The following is a 24960-nucleotide window of genomic DNA, read 5'->3' on the forward strand; positions in this document are numbered from 1 at the left end:
CAGCTGATGCTCTCTGGTTATTTCAGTTTCCGTTTTTAAAAGAGCTACATGTTGAGCCACCTCGGCTAGATTTGGCATGTGACATTTTTAGCGGCAATCATTGGTCGATTCGCCGTGTAAGAGAAATAGTAACGTAAACAAAACAAAGCAAACGTTGCCACCGGCGGAAAAGAAATACAGCCAAAATTTGGGAGCCACATAAGAGAATTATATATAATAGATAATTCATTAAATGTATTATTTATTAAACCAATAAGCATTGGTTGAGGTTCTTTGTTCATAATATATAATTTAGTTTGGCATGAGACGAAGAATGATAGTAGAGTACCTTGCAGACTTAATCTTTTTTTAAAAAAAAAAAAAAAAAAAAAAAAAAAAANAAAAAAAAAAAAAAAGAAAAACAATTTATGTATTAGGAATCTAATAGTTTGCAATTAGAAATATGCCTTAATTCATTTATTTAATTATGACAAGCAAATACTTTTGTCAACCATATGCGTGTTTTTTTAAAATTAATTTCAATAGTCTTACTACAATTAAAACTTTTGGGCCCAATTTATGATCATTAAAAAATTAACAAATAAAAAAATCGCCACTATTTAAAATTCTAAAATAATTTTTTTTAACTTTTATAAACACAAAATATAATTTAATGGATTTCAAGGAGTGACCTCCGAAACAAAAACAAAATTTCCAAAAATTTGGTTATTTTAAAATTAGCATAATTTAAAACTCCTTCTGACATGAAAGCATTGAATTTTGATTTCTAGTTGGGTTTCTGGATGTTTCCAGTGTTGACTATTTCAATGAATTTTGTAACATTTTCTTTTTTCCTGCACTCAAAAGGTTTATACTTAGATTCATTTTAAATTTAAAAAAAAAAAAAACTTTTTTCTAACGTTTCATAAAAATTAAGGTTGTTTTCAATTTACAATTTCTTCAAAATGCACTTTAAAATCTTTACCTTTTTTTTGTCTTATACATTTTACTTGTTTGCTTAAAGTACTTATACAGGTTACATTTTAAAAATAATGTTTCCAAGTATGCTGTTTATTAACATTTACAATACTATCAGTTATTATTTTAATTAAAATGTCAAAAATATTGTTATTTTTTTCGATATCCCAAATTTTTGATAAGTCGTTGTTAGTATCTTCGTCATGATCATAGTTTGACTCTAATTTTTAATAATATCTTTTTGTAGATCTTTTTTGACCTATTATAAAATATTGGAAAAATCCTGAAGGCAAGATTTTCCTTTTTAATTGATGGCAAAGCATATACGGACATAAATATTTCAGGTGCTTGTGTCTTATATAGAAAAAACTAATTCAGCCACTTCTGGTAAAAAGAGAACTAGTTTATTATGTAAATCATTTAAATAAGAAAAAACATGTCACAGTTATATAAAGTATTTTACTTTTTGTAAATAAGAAATATTTCCCGCAATATTATATGCAATAGACAAATACTATAATATTGTCATTCATAAATAACCCAAAACTAAAGAACTTTATTTTGGGTACCAATTGTATCAAGAGCACAAAATTAAAGTTATTTTTGGAAATATTCTGCTAGGACAAATAATGAAATAAATTAAAAATAGTTAAAGTATTTGAACATATTGATTTTAATAGATCAATAAGTAAATAGAGACCTTAAAAGAATAAGATCAGTAGATCTTAATAGATTAAACAATTGATCTAATGAAATAAACAGAATAGAAATGAATAACATACCATCTACACATTGGGCTTTCAAAAAGAGATCAACAGCTGTTCTTACAATAGATTCACATATGGAGAGTGCATTTCGTCTAGCTTGAAGTTCAGCCAATTCACGTGAATTCTGTACATTTTCTATATCTTGAGGAGTGCTGGAATAGAAAAAGAAATCCTATTTAGTAGCATAATCAAAATTTGTAAATTATTATTTTTCTTCGGAAAGTACTTATATGCAATAATGAAGAGTCGCGGTGGCTCAGGGAAGAGAGCATTTACCTTCCAATGAGGTGAACTGGGTTTGAATACCAGCGACAGCTGGTCAATACGAATCCCGCATTCGGCTTGCACCGACGCAAAATGCAAAATATCCTCAGTGGTAGACGGATCATGGGTTAGAGTCCCCTTGCCGTCAGGCTGACCATGTGTGATCTTCGTGGGTTTTACTTTCTATTAGGGTGCGTAGCCAAATTATTCAACAAAAAATAGGCACCTTTTAAGCACTTTTCAAGCACTCAAAAAATATTTTCAAGCACTTTAAAAAAATATAATTAGGCAGGGTTGGAAATTCTGTTGACAATTGTCTGTTTTATCTTGTTTCAACCGTCATGTCAAGAAAAAAAAAACTTTTGGCATTGTTTTTGACAATTGTCAAAAATCATGAAATTTTGAATCATATAAAACAAATAGCATTTTCAAACCCTACAGACTGACAATACGCCGAAATTGCTTGGGGTTGAATTAATTGTGAAAATGTTGAATAGAGCAATGTGAACTGTGTCTTTTTGCATAATTCATAGCGAAAATCAACATGGTAAAGAAAAATCTCATTTTGAAAAAAGGGAAAATTAAGCACCTTTAAGAGCTTTTAAAAAAATGAAAATTGAAAATAAGCACCATTAAGCACTTTTTAAAAATGCTACGCACCCTGTCTATGTAACGCAGATGCATTAGATGCTATGTAACGTACTTACATCAAAAAGTCCTCCACAAAAGCAAATTTCTCCCAATATTAGATCCAGGAAATCCCTTGTCTTCCGGATTGGGTTCCAAAATTACATAGCTATGCAGTTGAACATTGGTAGTTGTAAACCCTAAATTGGGTTCACTGTTCAACGACAGCTATAAAATAAAATGAAATCAATAGTACCTGTAATAAAGAATTTGTGGTATCTGTCCCCTTGTATGGTTTGTGCCATTGAAACTCAAAGAGCAATCGGTAAAGGTGAAAAGGCAACCATCCGGTCCCTTTATTTGAGATAAACCTCCATCTCCATTATTTGTTCGAGAACCATGATTCCTTAATCGTATGGCATACTTCACATTTTCCTACAGAACAAAAAATATGTATATTAAACATCATTCCTTTCTCTTAGAAAGAAGCATGTCATATGAGTCCTTTTTCCAATAGATTTTTGTTTGGTGCTTTTATAGTAAAAAGGAAAGGAAGTTTAAAGCTTCAGGTTCAAGGTTTGTGGAATAGTAAAATAGTGCATATTTTTCCACAAGATTAATAATAATTTTTGATTAGCTGGATTAAAAGTCATCTTAGAACTCCCAGTTTTTAATAATTATGTATTAGCTCTTCAAAACTGCCCCTTTTTTTAAAAAATTTTTTAAAAAAAAAAAGAACTGATTTTTGGAATAATTTTAAAAATGTACTTTGTGATGAAACTTGTCACAATCTGGTTCAACAGTTTTCAGAAAAATTTGAAATTATTCAGGGTTCTCCCTCAAATCTGGAAAAAAAGTTTTCTGTGTTTTCCCTGTATGTATTCTACACAATATATTAAGAGGAAAGACACAATCACTGTGCAAATATGTGAGCTTTATTAGGATAACTAATAGGTGCTAGTTTCAATTTCTGGAAAAACTAAGACAAATAAAGAACAGTTCAACATACATAAAAAAATAATAATAAAGCAAATGAAATTGTATTGCATAGCTAAACTATCTATAAATAATCCATAGATTGCACTTTGAGAGGTCAACATTTCGTAAAAGAAGAAATAAATATTCCCTGTATTTTCCCAGTTTATAAGGAAAAATTCAAATTTTCCTACATTTTCCCGTTTTTTTTTTAAATGATTCTTTAATTCACTGTATATCAGGGGTAATTGTGAGCCCAACTCAAAAATCCTGAAAATTTCTCGAGTAAATTCATTAATGATGCATTTCAAAAAATTTATGTCTTCATAAATTTAAATCATTGATATTTTAAAAACATGAAATTCTAAATAAATTATATGCAGCATAATTTAAATGAATAATTGTGCATAAGTTTACTTTTATGTCTAATCCCATATAAAATATATAAGAATTTTTAGACATAAATATGATTGATGATTTCTTGAAACTTCTGGACCTTTAATTTCCGGAAACTTCTACATCGCGGTTAGCAAAAAATCTGGAAATTTCCCGGAACACATTCATCTCTAGTATATTCCAGTTTTTTCCTGTTCTCCCTGTGGAGTGGCAACTCTGTTATTTTATATCTACTGTATTATAATATTACTATTATTTTTATTTTTCGATNTTTTAATTTGTCTAATGTCTAATCCCATATAAAATATATAAGAATTTTTAGACACAAATATGATTGATGATTTCTTGAAACTTCTGGACCTTTAATTTCTGGAAACTTCTGCATCGCGGTTAGCAAAAAATCTGGAAATTTTCCGGAACACATTCATCTCTAGTATATTCCAGTTTTTTCCTGTTCTCCCTGTGGAGTGGCAACCCTGTTATTTTGTATCTACCGTATTATAATATTATTATTATTTTTTGATATTGAAGCATATCAAAAACACATTCAAATTTTAATCTAACACAGATTTTATAATAGTGCAGCATCTTGTAAAATCATGACTATCTTTCCAGGTATTTGAAATATTTACAAGAAATGTTTTTTGACATGTCGAGGAGTAAAAAAAAAAATTTAAAAAAAGGGCTTAAAAAAATCTGCTTCACTCTTTTGAACTTTCCAATTTCATTTAAAAGTTACACCAGTGAATAAGACTAACCAGCTATGATATCTTTGCAAGTATTCTAAATTTTTTCCCCATATAATACATCAATTGAAAAAAAAGAAAGAAAAAGAAAACAAAAGAGTTGCCACATTTTCCCTGACACAAGAGTTTTGATACATAGTGTGATGTTGCTACATCCAACTTCCACACCTTAGTTGTTTTAACCTAGTTTGGGCATCCTTTGGACAAAATGTAAAGTATCTAAATTAAATCAACGTAATTTCCTCAGTTCAAGTACATTTTACCATGATGGCATTTTAACATTTAAAATTGATTGATTGATTTTTTTGTATCAATTCTTTTCTGCTTAATGGTGACCAAGAGGAGGTTTGCTGTTCTTGGCGTCAGTTGAGGAAACCACCTTGTGAGATAACGACATCTCTCTTGTCTTAAAAGTTTTAGGTGGTCGTCTTCCTGCCGTGCTTCTCCGATTTCACTATTTTGATAAGTATCAGATGGATATACATTTTCAGATTAAAGTTTGACAGTTAAATTATAAATAACATTTTTATTCAATATAAATTTTGTCTGATTAAGATGCACTACATGGAGGATGACACCTGCGCCTGTTGCCAATAGTATGAGAGTTTCCCTAGCAACAGAGTCATCCAAGTAGAGTAAGAGATTCCTGATATCATCACACAAAGGATGTTTACAAGCTGACTTTCGATTTTTTTTTTTTGTTGTTGAAAAAAAGATGCTTTATCTGATCCCGAAATTTGTTACTCAGAATCAGTGTTTCCCATGAGCAATTGAATACCATCTGCAAAGGAGACAGCTGCAATGGAGACAGCAGCTCATCCATTGAACTAACCAATACACAAGAAAAAAAATGAAGGAGCGTGAATTAGGAAAAGTGTTTTTTTGAGCTAATTTTCTCTCCAGAAAGCACCGACCATCGAACCTGGAGATTCTTCTGGGACGAGGCAGGGGTCTGTGTAGAAGAAATTTGGGTCCGTTAATAGACTCTTCACAAAATGATTCTTCTTTTAATCGGACCCTTCACAAATTTGTTCATCTTCATTATTGTTTTGTTAATTGAATAAACCCTTCCCAGGGGAAAAACAAGAAAGACAGATGTAAACGAATTAAGTTTTGTCTTCAGCAGAGGCTTCTTCCTTTATTCGTCCAAAATGAACATTCTGCGTTCAGCAGTAGAGGCTAAATACCAAATGTTTGAATGTTGCACCTCTAATTTTGAAGCAGCAATTGCTGCTGATTTTTGAAAATTTAATTTTTTTTATTTAATTTTACAGTCCTGAGCATAATCTTGTGTCTATTTACAATTTAAAAACTCCTTAAAAAAGTTTTTTGCAATAACCGAACCCTATTTGCACAAATTCATAAAAGCAGGACCCTGGTTGAAAGAATGTGACTTAACTCTTATTTTATATTCACAAATTACGAGTAATTTTTTCACAATTTTACAAAAACCGGACCTTTCACAAAATGTCTGAACAGACTTCTGCGAGGGATCATATAATAGTGATGTACAATCATACAGCAAAATGTTTTTTTAGTTCATAGTATGCTGTAATAGTTAAACCTCATAAATGTTTGATCTATCCTTTAATGTAAAAATTCCTCTTACAAATTTAATTCATATTTTAATGATTCATTTTTTAAATTTAAATTGCCTGAATAGTAACAATACCATGCATAGGTGAGTCCTCCGCATCACAAAAATTCTTTATTATTTGAATTATAATGTGTTTGAATATATGCCACACATTTTAATCGAATGACTATCTGGTATATAAATAGGCACAAGTAAAGATAAATAAAACAAGAAAAATTTAGGGTTACAAACCTTAATAGGAACTGCTCTCTCAAATTTGATTTCTGCTACATCGCCATAACAATCTTCGGGTCCAAATGTTCCTCTTACAATAGCTAATGTTTTCCACCTCTGAGTATGGGAAGGATCAACAATTCCACAATTTTGCTAAAACGGTTAAATTATATTTATAGTACAAGAAAGTAATCAGATGTGTTAGAAATTAATAATTATAAGCTTATATTCAAATAAAATGTTATTAAAATTAGTGTTGTAGTTCTCAAGAAAATCAACTCAATTTGAAGATTTCCTGAATTTTGATACAGGATGCGTAGCTAAATCTTTTAACAAAAAATAAGCACCTGCCTTTAAAGCACTCAAAAATATTTTTAAGCACGATATACATTAACAAAATGCAAAATAATTTTCAAAGACTTTACATGATCATGATAAAATAACTAGTTTCTGACAAAGAACTCTTTTCTTGATTATATTAGCCATTAAAAAATGATCGAGATCTTTCAGTTCGATTTCAGAGGGTAGAAAATGAAGCTTGAAATTGAAAATATATGGCAAAGTGCAGCAAAAGTTGCGCATGAGAGTGCAATAATCTCACTGAACCCAACTCACTATATGCACATGAGCACTCGCAAGTATTTCATCAAACATGTAAAAGGATAGGTTCATTAGTACACTAGCAGACTGATGGTAGGCCAAAACAGATTGTGGTTGAATAAATAGTGAAAATGTTGAATAGAACAATGTGAAAAGTACGCTTTTGAAAATACGTGGCTTTTGAAATACTTTCTTTTTAAATTAGATGCTGAGGCATTCCTTTTGTAAAATTTACAGAAAATTGAAATTCGAACATTGTTCTAAATTTATTCCAAGAGACCTTTATTTTTTTTATGAAACATTTCCTTCCCTGTGAAACTTTTTCGATATGACCTCATCGGAGATATTCTCATAATAAAAATAACTTTTTGTGCATGTACTGTTAAAGGCATGTTTTTTTTAATTTGTCTAAATCTTTTAATTTTGATACAATTTTAAGTCCAAAATTTGACAATAGCAAAATTATTTTTGCTATTGTGTTAGTGTACTATTATTTTATAACCATATTTTTGCATTGATTTTTAATATAATTTTATAATTTTCACAAATAATGTCTAAATTTTCACAAAATAGGTACCTCTCATAAAAAGCTTGACAGACCCCTGTGTATTATCTCTCGGTTACTCGTCTGTATCTAATTCAAACAAGACGGAAAAAAGGGCTAGATTGTAAATACTTACATCATCTAAAAGTTCCAATTCATAATGCCACTCATTACCCACTCCTCCATAAACAGTGACTCCAGCAATCAAGATTCCTGACCTGTCAACACTAAAGCATATTGCATCAGGGGAACCATTGCCAGTGTTCCACGTCCTGTTTTGACTCACTTTTGTGAAGCGAGAAGGCGTGATGTGCAATACTTGACCACCTGTACCATGCATGTCCAGCTGCAAAAATTTTAAAATAGTGATACTATAAGGAAAGCAAAACTTAATAAGTCTCTTCAAAGTGTTCTGACACACTAGGCATGCAACTGCTTATTTTTATTTCATTCTAACATCTACAACCTGAGTAAATAACACTAAATGACAGCACGAAAAAAAAACAGTAGATTATCAACTATCTAAATGGTGGTGGAAGCACTCACTCTCCTATGTAATTAAAAATACAGGGTACACATGATATTTATAGCCGTGGTACACCCACAATATTTATAGCCGTCGTTGAATAGCCACCCCAATTTAGGGTTTAAAGCTATTCTGCAGCCCTGCTAATTTTTTAATCCAATCCACAAGAGAACTCCTGAATCAAATATTGGGAGAAATTTTGTCTTCGTGGAGGACTTTTTACGGGAACTAACCCACATTTGCGTTACAAGGAGAGGAAAACTATGAAAACCTCTCCCGGACTCTAACCCAACATTAGTCTATACTGAGGATATTTACGTCAGTACTGTAGCTGGTGCGAGCCTGGTGCGGAATTTGAACTGACCTGCTGTTATTGGGAGGCAAGCGCTCTATCCCCATAGCCACCACCACTTTACATATATGATTAAATAAATAAATTAAATAAATAAAACAAATAAATTAAAAAAACAATTAATGTAAAAATTCTTAAAGTTTATTGATAGGCTACACAAAATTAAAAAGATATATAAACAGTCTGCTCCTATTTTTGTTAATTTTTTACTATGTCAGATAGTGAGAAAATTAGATCATCATGCGCCTGATAATCAGAAGCTTATGAATATTTTAGACATACATAATGAACATAATAGGTTTAAATTTTTATTATTTAAAATTAGTAATTTGAATGCGATTGATCTGTATGATCCAATTTTGTGCAAAATGTTACTTATTTTTTTAAATTTATTTAAAGAGTTTCTAGCTGTTTAATCATTTGGTATGTTAAGATAAATGTATTTCAATCATGTATTAAATATATGCATTTACAATTAAGTCATGTATTCTAAATTATACAACTTTAAGCAAAAAATTTATCATACTTAAATTATTTTTTGATGTTTAATCATTTGATTTTCGCATAATCTTGATATTTTAAATTAGTATTTACAAATATGATGCTTTTACAATTGTTTTGTATAATTTTGAAAAGTTATGAGTAAGATCATTTCTGATTTAAAATAATATAGTATATATATAGTATATATTCATTTATAGTATATTTAAGAATAATTGTAATGATTTTAAACTATTAACAATTCATTTTATGCACAATTAGTAACAAATGCGTTAAGTTTCCGATATTTCATATAGTAAAATTTTGTTCAGTGTGTGTAATGGTGTAGCCTTTCTGATTAAACACTTCACAATTTTATTGGAATTTTGTAAGTGTGGCATACATCCACAAATTATGGCAATTTTTTTAAAAATATATTGCAGTTTTAACATTAAAATCTGTAAAATTAAATGACAGGAAAAAGAAATGTAATTGCAAAACTAACATTGCAATTTTCAATACATTTCTTACATTCCTGTAAATCCTATATATTCCTGCAAATTTATTTAATACATTTGCAAATAATTCTGCAACAATAAAAATTTATAAAAAATAAAAAGTTTATAAGGGGTAAAATTAAAAATAAAAATGCAGAAAATGGTTATATTTCATCAAAAGTCAATATTATGTAATCAATCATCATAATTATGCAAAAAATTTATACTGTAACCAAATCTCAGAGTTACAAATGAAATCTAATATAAAAATGAATAGAGGAGACAAATTTTTATTAATAAGCAAATTTAATAACTCAGACAAAATTTTACTAAAGAAAGTTGAACGAAAACTTTGTGTTTTTCATTGAATCTTACACGATTTAAATTTTAAGAGTTTTTAGACATCATATTAAAAGTAAAACAAAAAGGCATTTTTTAATGAATTTTCTAGCTGATTTCAAGACAATTAATGTATACAATTATTGTAAAAAAACAGCAACTTGAACATGAATGAGTTCAAGCTTAATTTTTATTTGGAATAACACTTACCACAGTTCCTGAAGATTGATATGATAACTCTGCAACAATCACTGCTATAAAGGCACATGCATTGGTGATTAACTTGGAAGAATGCTTAATACTTTCCTGAAAAACACCAAATATACATACTATATTATATATTCATCAATGGTCGCTCTGCATTTCCCATAAAAGAGAAACATCACAAAAATGTTATGAATTTTTCAAAAACAAGCAGCACTTAATTGTTCATCCACTAGTCGGTTTAACCTACTTAATTTGTTTTCTGTTTAAATAAAAGCCTAGTATTTTTTGTTACATTTCAACATACATGATAACACTAAGTTACTTTTTTTTAATACGAATCTTTCACACACTAAAGTGGTGTAACTTGCTAAGGATATTGCTGTCCTATTGAAACTTTATTATCTTATTTTTATTTGTAAACATCTAACCAATTTTTTTTCTTCGGCGTGTTACATTAGCTCAATTAACACTTCAAACCTCTATTGGATAGAAAAATTATTCTTTAAAGTACTTACAGTAAACTTATGCAATAGTTTATGAAAATTTCTGATACTAGGTAAAATAATAAATTCACTCTAAAACTTCACAGTTAATTGAAGTAAAACATAATTATTGCCAGAGATTAAAGTTGTGCTGCCAGGTTTTGAGAACTGTGAAGTCTCAATATTAAACTTTAGAAAAAACAGATGAAACTAATATTCTTGCATGGCCCACAGAATATGCATTTTCTGTAATTAAAATTTTGTTCTCAACAAACGGTTAAAAACATGGGTGATTGTGAAAGAAAGTGAAAAACCCTGAAAATTTTATGTGCAAAAAATCGATATCAAGATACTAAATTTACATACCATAGACGTTTCGTATTTAACAAATTCCTTTTTTTAAAAATAAAATTTATAGATAAATATTCCTACCAATGAGGAATATCACTAATTTAAAAAAAATCTTAGTAACTAATTTAAAAAAAATCTTAGTTCCTACAAGTATCGCGATGTCGAACTTTTAAATGTGTGTGAATGTGAAATCGCGATGTTGGATTTTTAAAACTGTGTGAGTACGAATCACTATGTAAAATTTTTAAAAATGTGAATACAAATCGCAATGTGTACCTTAAATGAGGAAAATGCAATGATATGCAAACCGTGTGAATAGGAATCGTGACACTAGCGAATTCCAGCAAAGTTTTAAACATTCAAAATGGTAAAAAATCCGCCAAACTAAAATAATTGTGTGTACGCAAGCGTCTTGTTAGCGGGAATTAGCGAAAATTTCATCGGATTGTAAGTTTTCGATTAGTGGAAGTCCAAGAACCAATGGTCTTGAGAAACGCATTATTCCCAGAAAAATCATATGTCCTGCTCATAATTTTTAGACCCAGAAGGATAATACAAAAAACCTGGAATATCGTGATACCCCCAGAATACAATCACTCCTGAAAAACATGAAAATCACAGGGAGTAGGTTGCAACTTACCTGTTGTAACATGGCATCGAGCGGTTGTTTCACAATAGCTAATAACCTGTCCAGAACCTCTTTAAAACTGCAAGGACCAGGATTGCAACCTTCTCTCTGTAATTATATAGAGATAGAGTCAAACATTTGAATTCAGAACAATTTTGAATCAAGATTTCATTTTATTAAGTAATATGTTGAAATATTATAGACAACACAAATTCAACAATGACGTTTTTAGTCAGATTAAGATAGAAAATCCAGCAGAGCCTACTCTAAACTCCAACCCATGGAAAGAAATAGCATCATTTATATTTGCAAGAATCACAGAGATTTAAAAAAAAAAATCAAAACTATTACAAGTTAAACTAATTCAAAAATACTAAAAGCCATAAGGAAATAAAGAATTCCGAAGTAGAGAATATTTAAGGGGCAGTTCATAGACGATGTCATATTTTTTTCTGCATCCTCCTCTCTTTTGTCACTAAGTGTCACAATTCATAACATCCTTATCTACCTTATCATATGTCACACTATATCACGTAAACCAGTGGTTCTTAACCTTTTTGGTAAAATGGACCCCTTTTAAAAATTTTTAAGATGTCACGGACCACACCCCTGTGGAAAAAAATAATAGCAAAAAACATCAATTATTAGAAAATATTTAATTTCATTATTTTAATAGCAAACAAATTTTTAAAATTAAAATTTTTAATGTGAAGGTTGTTGCTGCTTTTCCTTAATTAATAAATTGAATTGAGGGTTGGTTTTGACAAAGCAACGCACATATCATGTACAACATTCACTCGATTTCAATGTTTTGTTTTCATTGTCACAAGTATGCAAAATCTAGCTTCGCAAAGATACACTGCAGCAAACAGAATTATAGCTGCCACAGCTCGCTTTACAAGCAATGGGTAGGCTTCTCTCACAGAACACCAGAACTCTCCGAGGGTTTTTGAATCTAAATCCATTTTTAGCAAGGATTTGTTCTAAGATCAATAAGCTCATCTTAGTCAAGGTTCATATCATCGACACAGTCAATATCACAAAGAAAAGGATTACGAATCCATAACTCATCTTTTATATTTATCTCAACCAAGTTGAAATATTTTTTTAATGAAACGTTAAGTACTTCCAGGTGTTCACAGATTTCATTTTTCAAGTTATTCAGAGACAAATTATCTTGCCGACATCCATTTTAGAAAGCAATTTGTCCAACATTTGAAAGTTTGCGTTTTGAATTCTATTTTCCCAAAGTGGTATTTTCAATAAGAATGCTTGTAATTACTCAGTTGCCTCCATTGTTGAGTTGGTCCCCAAAATATGACCCATGGACCCCTAAGGGGTCCATGAACTATAGGCTAAGAAACCCTGATGTAAACTAATGCTAACAGTTTAGAAATAAAACATGTTACAGGATTTATTTCAAATTTTATTTTCATAAAAATTTTTTTAACTAAAACTTTTTTCATACTTTTTGGAAATTTATTATTTTTCATACATTTTCTAGTTTTTAACTGATATTCTTAGTTGACCCGAATTCACTGTTTTTTCATATCTATCGTTTGTAATGAAGGGTGCCTCCAGAAACGATCAATAAATTTTCTACTGCACCATATTAAAACAATAGAATTTCATTCACTTGTTATGCTGTAATTGCAAACAAATAAGGGAAAGAAATATACCACATCGATATATTTATTCTTTAGTTACAGATCAGAATTTGTAACAAATGCCTCTTTTTGAGCCTCCCTCCAACATTTGAGCTTTGTATGAAATTTAAGTATCAAGGGTAGAAAATCAAAGTCGAATTTTGAAAACAAATATAATAACAATCTAGAAAAAAGTTCTACTTTGTCTTTAATATTTCTTACATATTTTTTTTCACTAAATATGACTAATAAGGTACATTTGACCAAAATGACATAATACATGTTACATTCCAACTGAAACGTATTTTAAAAACATACGTAAAATATTGTTTCTTTTCCCCTCATTTTTCAAAGTTTAGGGCGAACTTAAGAGAGAACTCTAAATGATTTTTTTTCCAGATTGAAATTTTATAACAGGTCTTGAGTTTCTTGGACACCCTAATATACGTACACAGACATTTAGAGAACTAAACTACTAATAACATAAAATATTAATTTTTAATCCTGTGATTGCTGCATTGTGCTGCCATCTATATTCTCATTTCAAAGAAGAAATATTTCAAACAGAAACACTTGAAATGCACAGAATTCATCAAAACCAATGAAAAAAATTACATGCCCTGCTTTCAGTTTCAAAATCTGGAAGAATGGTACAAAAAACCCAGAATTCCAGGGCACACCCATAATACAATTAGGCCTGAATTAAATTCCCTATTTTTTCTAGATTTATAAATTTTCTGATTCTGTTTATCTCTATTCCTTGATTTTCCAGTTATGTTGTTACCCTGAAGTTCTAGATTAGAAATGAACCTACCTCTGTTCTTAGATTAATACAATCAACCAGTACGGGATATCGATAAGTTTCTGAACCGTAAACTCCGGATGACATCTCTTGAGTTTGACCATTAGAACTACAATCTGGCACTTGCTCAGGTGAAATAGGTGATGAGTCACTGGACGAGTCACTCGAGGAGTCGGTTACCGGTTCGTGTTTTAAGGTAACAGGCAGTGTAGACGTCAGCCGAATAGATGAAGCACACAGAGATGCCAGAATAGCTGCCAAAAGATGGTCACCTTCCACAGAATCTTCCACCCAAGGCTATAAAGATAAATATTTTTTTAAATATAGACTACTACAGGGCAACAAATACCAACATATTATAAAGTGTATACGGCAAATTATGCTACTGACGAACAGAAGCCTTTCTCCAGAAATCGCACAGATTGTCACAGTGATGTCATAATAAAGTTAAAAACAGTCACAGTCAAAGGTATGACTGCTTTGAATTGCCCCAAGGTCATAATATGACTTTGATGTTACTGTGCCACATAAAAGCCTCCAAGACAATTTATTGTGATGACTGTTTATGTGACTTTTTACTTGGTAGTCACAAATAATCCTTACAAGTACCAGGGTCTGTCCAGACATTTTGTGAAAGGTCCTGTTTTTGAAATATTGTGACAAAAACTAATCTTAATTTCCGAAAATAAATTAAGCATAAAGTCACATTCTTTCAACCAGGGACCTGCTTTTGTGAATTTGTGCCATCAGGGCACAAGGGTTATTGCAAAGATTGCTAAAAACCTTTTCAAGAAGTTTTTAAATTGTAAATAGATTCAAGATTATTCTCAACAACTGCAGCTTTTAAATTAGAAATGCAACATACAGATATTTGGTATTTAGCCTATATTGCTCAACACAGATTATTCATTTCGGATGAAAAATGGAAACAAAATCACTCACATTTTTTATAATTTCTATTGATATATTTTAAATAACACAACTTAATTATGTAACACTTTTAATGTGTTACACATTAAGTAAACTTAAACAATTCTTAAATTTAAAATATTTTATTTAAAAAATTTCCAGAAATCAATTTTTATTACACATTAATCTATTAATTCTATGAATAATTAATTGATTATGAATCATAAATTGGTCAATTATTAATTTACAAAAAAAATAAATAATTTAATATTAATAAGAATGCACATGATGTTTGTAAATGTAGGAATATTTTTTCAGAATACTACACCTGGAATTTAAACTTAGGGAAACTTGGAAAACTTAGTTTCGAACCGTCTTCTTTCTTTTTTTTTCAGCCTCAGGAAAAGTTTATTTTATTAGATCAACAAAACAATAATGAAAATAAACATATTTGTGAAGGGTCCGATTAAACAATAAATTATTTTGTGAAGGGTCCGTTCTTAAGAAAAGATATTTTGTGAAGGGTCCGATAACAGACCCAACTTTCTTCTAAACAGACCCCTGAGTACTAAAGCACTGAGAAACTTTGATCCCTTGGAAGTCACATAGAAAAGTATTTCATGACTTATCTTACTAAAGTTCCAGGAGCATTTTCTTACGACTTCTCTCATTCTGTTCTTATATCAACTTTTTATCGAACCTGTTTCATTGAAGCATATTTTTATGTGACTTGTCCTCCCTAAAGTTATCCATTCCATACGGAATGGTAATTTACATCCTTTATAAGTCTTGTAAGCAATTTTATGAGACTAATTTCTTACAATTAAATATGTGTTGTTAAATATTTATGTTTTGTTTAAATATTTCCGAAAGCCTTCATACATGACTATAAAAAAGAACATGTTTTGTAAGTGTATTTGTTAATAATAATTTAAAATGAATTGCCGTACGACAGGGGTGGCGAACCTTTTTACACCAACGTGCCATTTTCTCTACAAAAATTGCTTAATGAGGTCATAGACGTGCCGTCAAATAATTTTGACTTCGTGATTATTGGGAAAATAATAATACTAAATACTATCAACTTAAAACTCTTTATTTACATTGAAAAAAAATACATTTTGCAATATCTCAGTTATACGCATAACTTTCAAGTAACATTAGTGTGACTTGTGTTGTTGCAGATTAGATGACAAATAACTTATATTAGGTTGTAAGATGTTAGTTTAAGCAGAACTGTTAATTTTTCTTTTTTTGCTAGTTATTTATTGCTAGCTTGTTTTTTACGGTTATTAATTGTTTTTTTAGCATTAATTTTTAATTTTTTTTATTGATATTGTTTATTATTTTGTTCATTTTTTGTGAATTTTAATTTAATTGTTACATATGCTTCATAGTGTAACAATAATTGTGATCGGTGGAGTGCCCAAAATATTGTGTCGCGTGCCATTGGTTCGCCATCCCTGCCGTACGATATTGATCCATTCCTTAAAACTCCTTATTGATCCATTCCTTTTTGGCATAATTTATCAGAAGAAAGATTAAATGTAGTATAAGATAAACCCTAAAAAAAGATTAATGTAAACTATCCTCTGTCCAAATATCCAACAATATTTAACTATATTTATTTCAATACAGTGCCCGCCGCTAATAAAATCACCGGATAATAAAATCAGCCGCTTTATAAAATCAAATCGGCAAGAACCGAATCGTTTCAATATTAATACATGTTAAAAACATCCTTTAATAAAATCAATGCATCTGCTTTTTAAAATCAAAATTTTGACTACATAATAAATCAAAAGTGCAATATTTCAGCTTTTTTTGTTCTTATTTATAAAATTTTATTTTTTCGAAGTTTAAATATTTTTTTAGAAGAAGCAACAGTTACTCACAAACCTGTGAAACAGGTGTGGTTAGCACTTCCCGGTGATATACATAATAGTTAAGGAAAAATGTGGGTGGTAAGCGGCGAGTTCATAGAAATCAATTTATCAATGTTAATTCCTTGACTTGAATGAAGTTTGGAGAAACCTATCTCACTCAACAGGGGGTCGAATAATTATCTTACTTTATATTGAATGAACCATAGAAGGGAGAGTAGTTTCTTTTGTTATTTATATTAACAGAGAACATGAATAGATTTCCAAAAACTGTCTGTGCACATGTTCCACATTATTTAAGCCTTTTGAGTAAGTTTGAGCACATATCATTTTTAAGTTCGTTTCGTGTTAAATTTTATCATCATGCCGAAAAGGAAGGATTTGTGTCTTAAAGATAAATTCGAAGTGTTGCAAAACTATGATAAGCTTCCTAAATGTAGTCAACGTGAAGCTTCAATGGAGATGGGGCTCATAACTGTTTCGAAGAAATGATCAGCAATGAAGAAAATGAAATGGACGAGAATTTTTCACGTTACGTAGCTATTGACGATAACCTGCAAACATCAGGAGAAAAATCTGATTCTAAAATTGTTACAGACATCAAAAATTGCAAAGTTATTTCCAATCAAGAAATGGAGGAATCAGACTCAGAAGATGAAATAAACTCATCAGTGCCATCTTCAATGGAAGTCAGAAAAGCGCTTAATGTATTGCAGCAAGTTTTAGAACAAAGAGGAGGAAATATCGAAAACTATGAAAACTTCTATAAACTCTCAAACGATGTTGAAAAGTTAATTTTCTGCAACTCGAGCAACCATTGATCGGATTTTTGCAAAACTTTTGTAAATTTAATCTTTTATAGGGTTGAACTTTATTAAAATAATTAAATCAGTTAAAATAAAGCATTAATATTGTCATTATTTCAGCTTTTAAATTTGTGCATTTTGAATGCATCGTAAAAATGTGATTTTTTTTCTTCAAATGTTGAATCGCCTCTTAATAAAATCAGCTGCTTAATAAAATCAAAAGAGTATGAAACGAAAGTGATTTTAATAAATGGTGGCCACTGTATTACCTTTTTGAAGGAAGAATTTGGATGTTTTTCTATGTTTTTAAAATAGATATATATGCTTATATTTTCTTTAAGATTCATGTTAAAAATTTCAAATTTTACACAACTTTTATAACTACAAACAGTTCTGTGATGTGATTTATTTTCTTCAAAAATATTGCAGAGGGAGAAAAATAACAAATTTTTAGGTCAATAATTTCAATAATTTTGTATTTGATTTGTAATTTTTAAATCTTAAATAAAATGCTTCATTATATTTTGCATACATTTAAACTAATATTGGTTATGTTAGAACTACACAAAATTTTTTTTCAGAAAGAAATGTTGATAAATTTTCAAAAGAATATTATTCATTTAGCATTAAGTATAATAACTGATTATAATTTATAAATAACTGAGAGATTAAATTATATGTGTAATAAACAATAAGAAAATTTCAATAATTTTTAAATATATTTAAAAAAATTACTGACAAATTTATTTTTGATTTAAATAAATTATTTTAATTTCATAAATGAATATAAATTTAATAAGCAACCTACAAGGCTTAAATAAGCTGATGTATAGGTTTGTGACACATTTTGATGTCTTTTGATGTCACTAAATCTCAACATCACATGGAGAAATTTAGTTGTTGCAGTAACATCAGAGTGTGACGAAGATGTGACATATTTAGTGTGACAGGGCATGAAAAAACTGTGACAGGGCATGAAAAAACTGTGATATATTTATGTTTTAATAGAATCACCGAGTGTCGAAGATGTGACTTATTCACGTCTCAATAGAGTGACAATGTGAGGAAATTATGACATTTACATATTAATAGGGTCAATGTGTGACTAATATAAGACATGAGTATGTGACACTGTGACAATCATATGTTTCATTGTGGTATCATTTTAACATCTTGGTGACATCACCACAGACAGACATAGTAACCTTTTAAGATTCACACATACATGTTACAAAAGTCACATAAGACTCTGTGACTGTCACTTTTTTGTTGCAATCTGGTGACAGTGCTATCTGGGCAGGTGATACCTAATGTAACCGTGTAAGAGAATATATTAAAAAAAGTGGTTTTAGTAAAGCATGGGTAGCACGAAGAATTTTAGTGGAAACTCTAGCATTCTTTTAATTTGTTAGATTATAACAAAGTTGCCCATTAAATTCATACATAATAGAATATACAAATTAACTAGCGGTCTTCAAAAAACATCCAACACATGCAGTAGAAAATCATAAACATGACGGTTTGCATGATATAGTATTTTGTGTCATTTAGATCAATTCACAATCGTTAAACTTACCTACTAAACATGGCAATATATCTGTGGAACAGATCAATATAATTTTTAAATATAAATTCAGTACAGAACCCGTTATCCGGAAATCAGAAAACCGGAAAACCAAAAAACCGGAACGAAATTCGATAAATTTTCCCGCCATTTTAAAAAGAAAAATTTTTTTTTCCTCATAAGATCTTAGGATTTCTCTTTCTTTTTGGAAAGATGTTTACCTTACTATCATTTTGGAAATAATCATTAGTGTATTACTTCGTTTTTTCTTCTTTTTAAGATTATTTCCAAATATTTTTTTTCAGTTGGGTTTAACAATTAAAAAAAAAAACGGCTTTTTGTAGCGATTCAGAAAACCGGAAAAATCAGTTATCCGGAATAGCGATGGTCCCGATCGTTCCGGATAATCGGTTCCCTACTGTATTAAGAAATGTAAAAATATTTTCATATATAAATATTTCATACCTGCCAGCATTACAGAAATAAAATAACGCAGATTTTACTAGCAACTTTTTTTAGGCTACGAGTATAAAGTTTTGATACATGATCTAAGTCAAAAAGAGAAATTCAAAATTGTTAAATATCAGTGCTTATATTATGCCCAAAGTAAAAAATATGTATATAAATCTTAATCTAAAGAAGATTTTTTTTAACTACTATTTATAATTACTTAAAATATAAAAACTCAACATACTGCAATACTAGCAATAGCACCATCTGTTGAGGAATAAGAAGTATTTTTGCCATCAGCGGATATTTTATGGCCAAAATTTTTTTAAATCATTTCTTCAACAAATACGGAGAAATTTGAGAATATACACGGATAAACAAGTGACAGTCATAAAATATAGGAGTCTTTGTTAAAAAAACAGGAGACTTGGCATGTATGTTACTTTCAAAAAAATTGAAAGTATTAAGTCAATCAATTTTGGTTTGCTTCAGTGGTTTATAGCTGTATTTAAAAAGTAGCCACATAAATCTGTCTATAAGATCAAAATATAAAAATTAACCGTACCACATCAATTGTTAGAAGCAGATCACACAATCCTCTCCACTTGAGTTGAGCACTTGGATAAAATGCATGGTAACAAGACAAGAAAGTTTCATGACAATTTTCCAGGACAGTCTGCAAATTATTCACCAACAAGGCCATGGATGACAAAGAGGTTGGAATGCTCGAAAAGGAAGATTTCGCTTGTGCACTCGGTAGCCTGTCGGACAAAATGTGCTGCAGTAAAGCTCTCACATCAGCAACACACTCCGCCAGTCGTGATGATTCGGATGATGTTTTCCTAGATGCGGCTGCAAAATAAAACACATTTAACCCATTTTCGGCAAAAACGGTGAGCAAACACGATATTCAATAAATATTTTTTTTATTAACACTTCAACGTATATTGTTCAGTTATTTCATTTTTCTGCAGTTGTCAAGGGTTCTTAAGACATCCATAAGTTATTAGTAATTCAATCCAAATAAGCACTTTCTGTAGAGAAAGTTTTTAAACAATTTAAGTTTTTTAACTTGAAACAATTATTGACACATGAAATTTTTTGAAAATGTATCATTATTCCTTTTGAAATTTATGATATGTTTATATGATGGATTAAAGTTGGAAGCCAGTAAATAAATAAAAATAAAAAACTAATTTCATAAAAAAAAACAAGCGTTCAACTAAATGGTTTGCTTATTGATTTGGTGAATGATGCCTATATGCAGCATTTTATTTCTTACATAAAATATAATTTTTCATACATAAATTTTTTTTGCGTCTTAATGAATGTAATATTTTAATTAAAAAAAGTAAAGTAAAGAAAGAACTCACGTCCATTTGGATAAATTTCATTGATATATGTTTTTAATAAGCGGAGACAAGCAGAACACATGTACTCTAATCTTTCTAAATCCAAGAGGGCAGCAAGAGCAGGCACAGATGATCCAAGAATTGCTTCACAGTAATTCGCCTTAAATGATTGCCAAGCCCACCTCAACAAAGACAGTATGGATTGAAATGTAAGCTATAAAGGTTGAAAGAACAAAAACATTACTCACAGAAATAATTTACACATTTTGCAGATGTAATATGTTGAGTTGGTTTCTACAATATTAGATGTCTACTAGAAAGGGTGCATTAGGTAAAGAACAGTTAAAAGGAGTTTTCTACTTTAATTTTTTTTAAAGTCAGGGGTCTGTTCAGACATTTTGTGAAAGGTCCTGTTTTTGTAAAATTGTGAAAAAAATTACTCGTAATTTGAGAATATAAAAAAAGCGTTAAGTCACATTCTTTTAACCAGGGTCCTATTTTGAGAATTTGTGCAAATAGGGTCTTGTCATTGCAAAAAACCTTTTCAAGGAGTTTTTAAATTGTAAATAGATACAAGATTATACTCAACACTGTAAAAATTATAATAAAAAAATAAAATTTTCAAAATTTAACAGCTATTGCTGCTACTAAAGTAGAGAAGCAACATGCATACAAATATTTGGTATTTAGCCTATACTGCACAACACAGAATATTCATTTCAGATAAAAAATTGAAACAAAACCACTCACATTTTTAATAATTCAATTGACATATTTTAAAAAACACAACTTAGTTATGTATCACTTCTAATGTGTTACACATTAAACAATTCTTAAATTTATAATTTTTTTTCTTAAAGATTGACATAAGTTAATTTTTATTCACATAATATTTTTTCAATTAATTTTATGAATAATATATTGCTCAATTATTTATTTACAAAAAAAATATAATTGAATATCAATAAGAATGTACACATAATGTTTGTAGAAGTAGAAATATTTTCTTAGAATACTACATTCGGAATTCATAAATTTTTTTTGACTTCAAAGAGGTTAAGGTACATAATATAAATGAAATGAGATCAAACTTAGCCTTAGAATTAAAACAGAAAAACATGATTAACAAAATATCAGATTGCCAGTAAATTTGAAAATATCTATTAATAGCTGAACACTCAGCAGCAGTCAATTTTTCCTGCCCATTTACAATAATACGCAAATGTCTATTGAGTGTCTCTCGTGAAGGGTCCGATTAAAAGAAAAATCATTTCGTGAAGGGTCCGTTTTTAACTTAAAATATTTTGTGAAGGGTCCGTTTTTATGAAAAGATATTTTGTGAAGGGTCTTCTTCTAAACAGATCCCTGAAAGTTTTATAGTTATTCTTTTATTTAATCATTTCATAAATAAGTCATGATTTTGGCAAATTGATGAGAATTATGCTAGCATTAAAATTATTTGTTATCAAAATGTGAATATATGTCTTGATGATTTTGAAAATAAGAGCACCGATTATCCGAACTGCTCGGGACCGAACGTGGTTCGGATAATGAAAAGTTCGGATAATTGGAAAGTTGTTTAAAATCTAGTTTAAATGATTATTATTTATGCACTAACTTCCCTTTTCTCACTTTTTCCAGGCTTAGAACAGGCAGTACTATTTAAAATAGCTCTGGCGTGTTTAAAAATTTTTTTTCAGCAATTTTTCTATCGTTTTTATTTATTTACTTCCTTTTTTTCCCATTTTGAATTTTTTTGTCAATTACCGATTTAAACCTTCTTTGTCTATTTTCCATTGCAAAAGAAATCCAGTAAAGACTTTTGTTTTAAAGAAGATGCTCTTTTTTGAGCAGCCTTTATTCTTTTTAACTAAATCAACTGAACTGGATCAGCATCATTTTGACGTTCTAGACTGTCATAATGAAGCTCGCATTCTTGGAAAATAATTTTAAGTTGAAGAGGGCCAAAAGGGTATGTAGGTTTAACTGTGTGTATGGCTACTATAAGAAAACTGCTAAAAAGGTTGTGAATTAAATATGGTCATTAAATGTAGTGGATATTATTTATTCTTCTGAATTTAGAAGAATTGTCGATAAGTTAAAAAGTTCTAAACTTGAAAAAAAAAAGGGAAAAAAACGAATTCTGACATAGTTCGGATAATTGGACGTTCGGATAATAAGGGTTCGGATAATCGGCGCTCTACTGTTATGCAATTAGCACTACTTTTGAAACATATATTTGATAAAACACTCTAACTTAATACAATGAACAATATGGATTAGGTGGGAATGAAGTAGTTATACACATAAAATTAAAAGCAATAATTGAACAGATATGCAATCTAATCCCCCTTCCCAAATTCTGCGTTAAATATATATTCGGTGTACAGATAAGTTCTTGCCATTCGTCACAAGATGACATTACAAGAAGGTTATATAGAAATTGACTGGTGTTAAACGTCTTATTGTAAGTTTGTTCATCTGGTAACAACTTAACCTTAAACTATTAGTGATTTGGTATTAGCATTACGTAATTTTTTTCGTCCAAAAATGTCAAACTTTGTGCCAAATAAGGGTCATTTGTGGGAACTTTTGATTTACTTCTTTAATTTAAGGAAGCTCGCAGCTGAGGATCGATTGCTTAGAGAAGCATAGGGTGAGTTTGCTTTAAGTGAGAGGAGTTGTCGTGAGTGGTTGCAGAAGTTCAAAAGCAGTGAGTTTGCCGTGGAAGGCTGAAACTGTACGAAGACAAGGAATTATTGGAATAAGATTTGTCTCAAACGCAAAAAGAACTTGCTCTTACATTACAGGCGACTCAGCAACCTAACATCGTTTAAAATTGCAGGTAATGATCCAAAAATAAGGAAGTTGGATTCCATTCCAACTGAAGACAAGAGAGACATTGAACATCAATTTTGCTATTTAGAAACACTTCAGTGAGAAGTTCAGACCGCCCCCCCCGCCGTATTTGTCAGACCTGGTCCCTTCAGATAATCACCTTCGGTCGATGCAGAATTTCTGTCTGAGTAGAAATTTAGATAATTTACAGAAACCAAGGAAAGGATCGATTCGTGGAAGATGAGGAGTTATTTCGACATGGCATCCAAATGCTCCCAGGGTCATTCCATGTCAGTTCATCCAGCCATGGCACTCACCATCTCAGATTTTGATGAAAATTTGTACACTTATAGAATTTTTGATGCTGATTTCAAAAATATCAATTATATTTAAATCAGTTAAGGGGTTTAAAAGTTATAAGCATTTATATTTTTGCCAAAATGGCACATTTGCCGCCATTTTGATTCATACATCAAAGGCTATTAATGATTGTAACTCACCTTATATTTGTCATAGAGCAATAATTTTTTTTTATTTTGTTCAGAATAAAATAATCTGTCATTTAAACACATTTGTTTGCAAATAATTATCTTGCTTATTTAGTAAATGGGTCTGTTTTGCAGTTTTTTGATCAACGGAGTTGAGTAACTTCAGGAGCTGATTTCTGGCAACTCGCCCTCTTCAATTTCAAAAATATTTCAGGCAAAGATAGTTGAAAGTGCAAACTTAGCCTCTGATATAAAAATTTTGATGGGTGGTTCAATCACTTTTTTTAAAAAAATATTTTTCTTATGAATTATTATGCATTAAAAGTACTGGTAATTTGAAGATTTATAGTCCTTAATTGTAATTGTAACTTGAGTATAATAAAATGATGTAAAAAAATTTGAATGGTTGATTATGATGCAAAGCTAAGTGATCATTTATTAAATTATATTTTTTCTTCTTTCTTTGAGTCTCCCCCACCTCAAAAAAGAAAAGAAGAAAGGAAAAAATTTGAGAATGAACAAGACAAACACAATTTCTGCATCACAAACACAATTTCTGGCCAGGGATTGCTGAAATTTGCAATTTAGCTCTATATGTTTTAGCTTGATCTACACTTATGACATGAAGGGAGACTTTCTTGGTCTTATTGGAAGGAGAATTAAATAAGTCGCAA

At 30.0% G+C, this 24960-nt stretch overlaps 1 protein-coding gene across 2 annotated transcripts in view; it reads right to left on the reverse strand.

Moving 5' to 3' along the window:
* LOC107440653 (E3 ubiquitin-protein ligase MYCBP2) overlaps positions 1–24960 on the reverse strand; it is a 162622-nt gene that overhangs the window by 63814 nt on the left and 73848 nt on the right. For both annotated transcript variants that reach the window (XM_043049991.2, XM_071178081.1), the window contains exons 31-39: positions 20982–21174; positions 20174–20460; positions 14009–14293; positions 11561–11656; positions 10091–10186; positions 7823–8032; positions 6561–6695; positions 2872–3050; positions 1740–1876 (exon numbers count right to left, since the gene is read on the reverse strand). In XM_043049991.2, coding sequence (XP_042905925.1) covers positions 1740–1876; positions 2872–3050; positions 6561–6695; positions 7823–8032; positions 10091–10186; positions 11561–11656; positions 14009–14293; positions 20174–20460; positions 20982–21174 — 1618 coding nt within the window. The remainder of the gene's footprint in view (positions 1–1739; positions 1877–2871; positions 3051–6560; positions 6696–7822; positions 8033–10090; positions 10187–11560; positions 11657–14008; positions 14294–20173; positions 20461–20981; positions 21175–24960) is intronic.

This window comes from Parasteatoda tepidariorum, chromosome 2 (genome assembly GCF_043381705.1).
Source record: "Parasteatoda tepidariorum isolate YZ-2023 chromosome 2, CAS_Ptep_4.0, whole genome shotgun sequence".
NCBI classification, from domain to species: domain Eukaryota; kingdom Metazoa; phylum Arthropoda; class Arachnida; order Araneae; family Theridiidae; genus Parasteatoda; species Parasteatoda tepidariorum.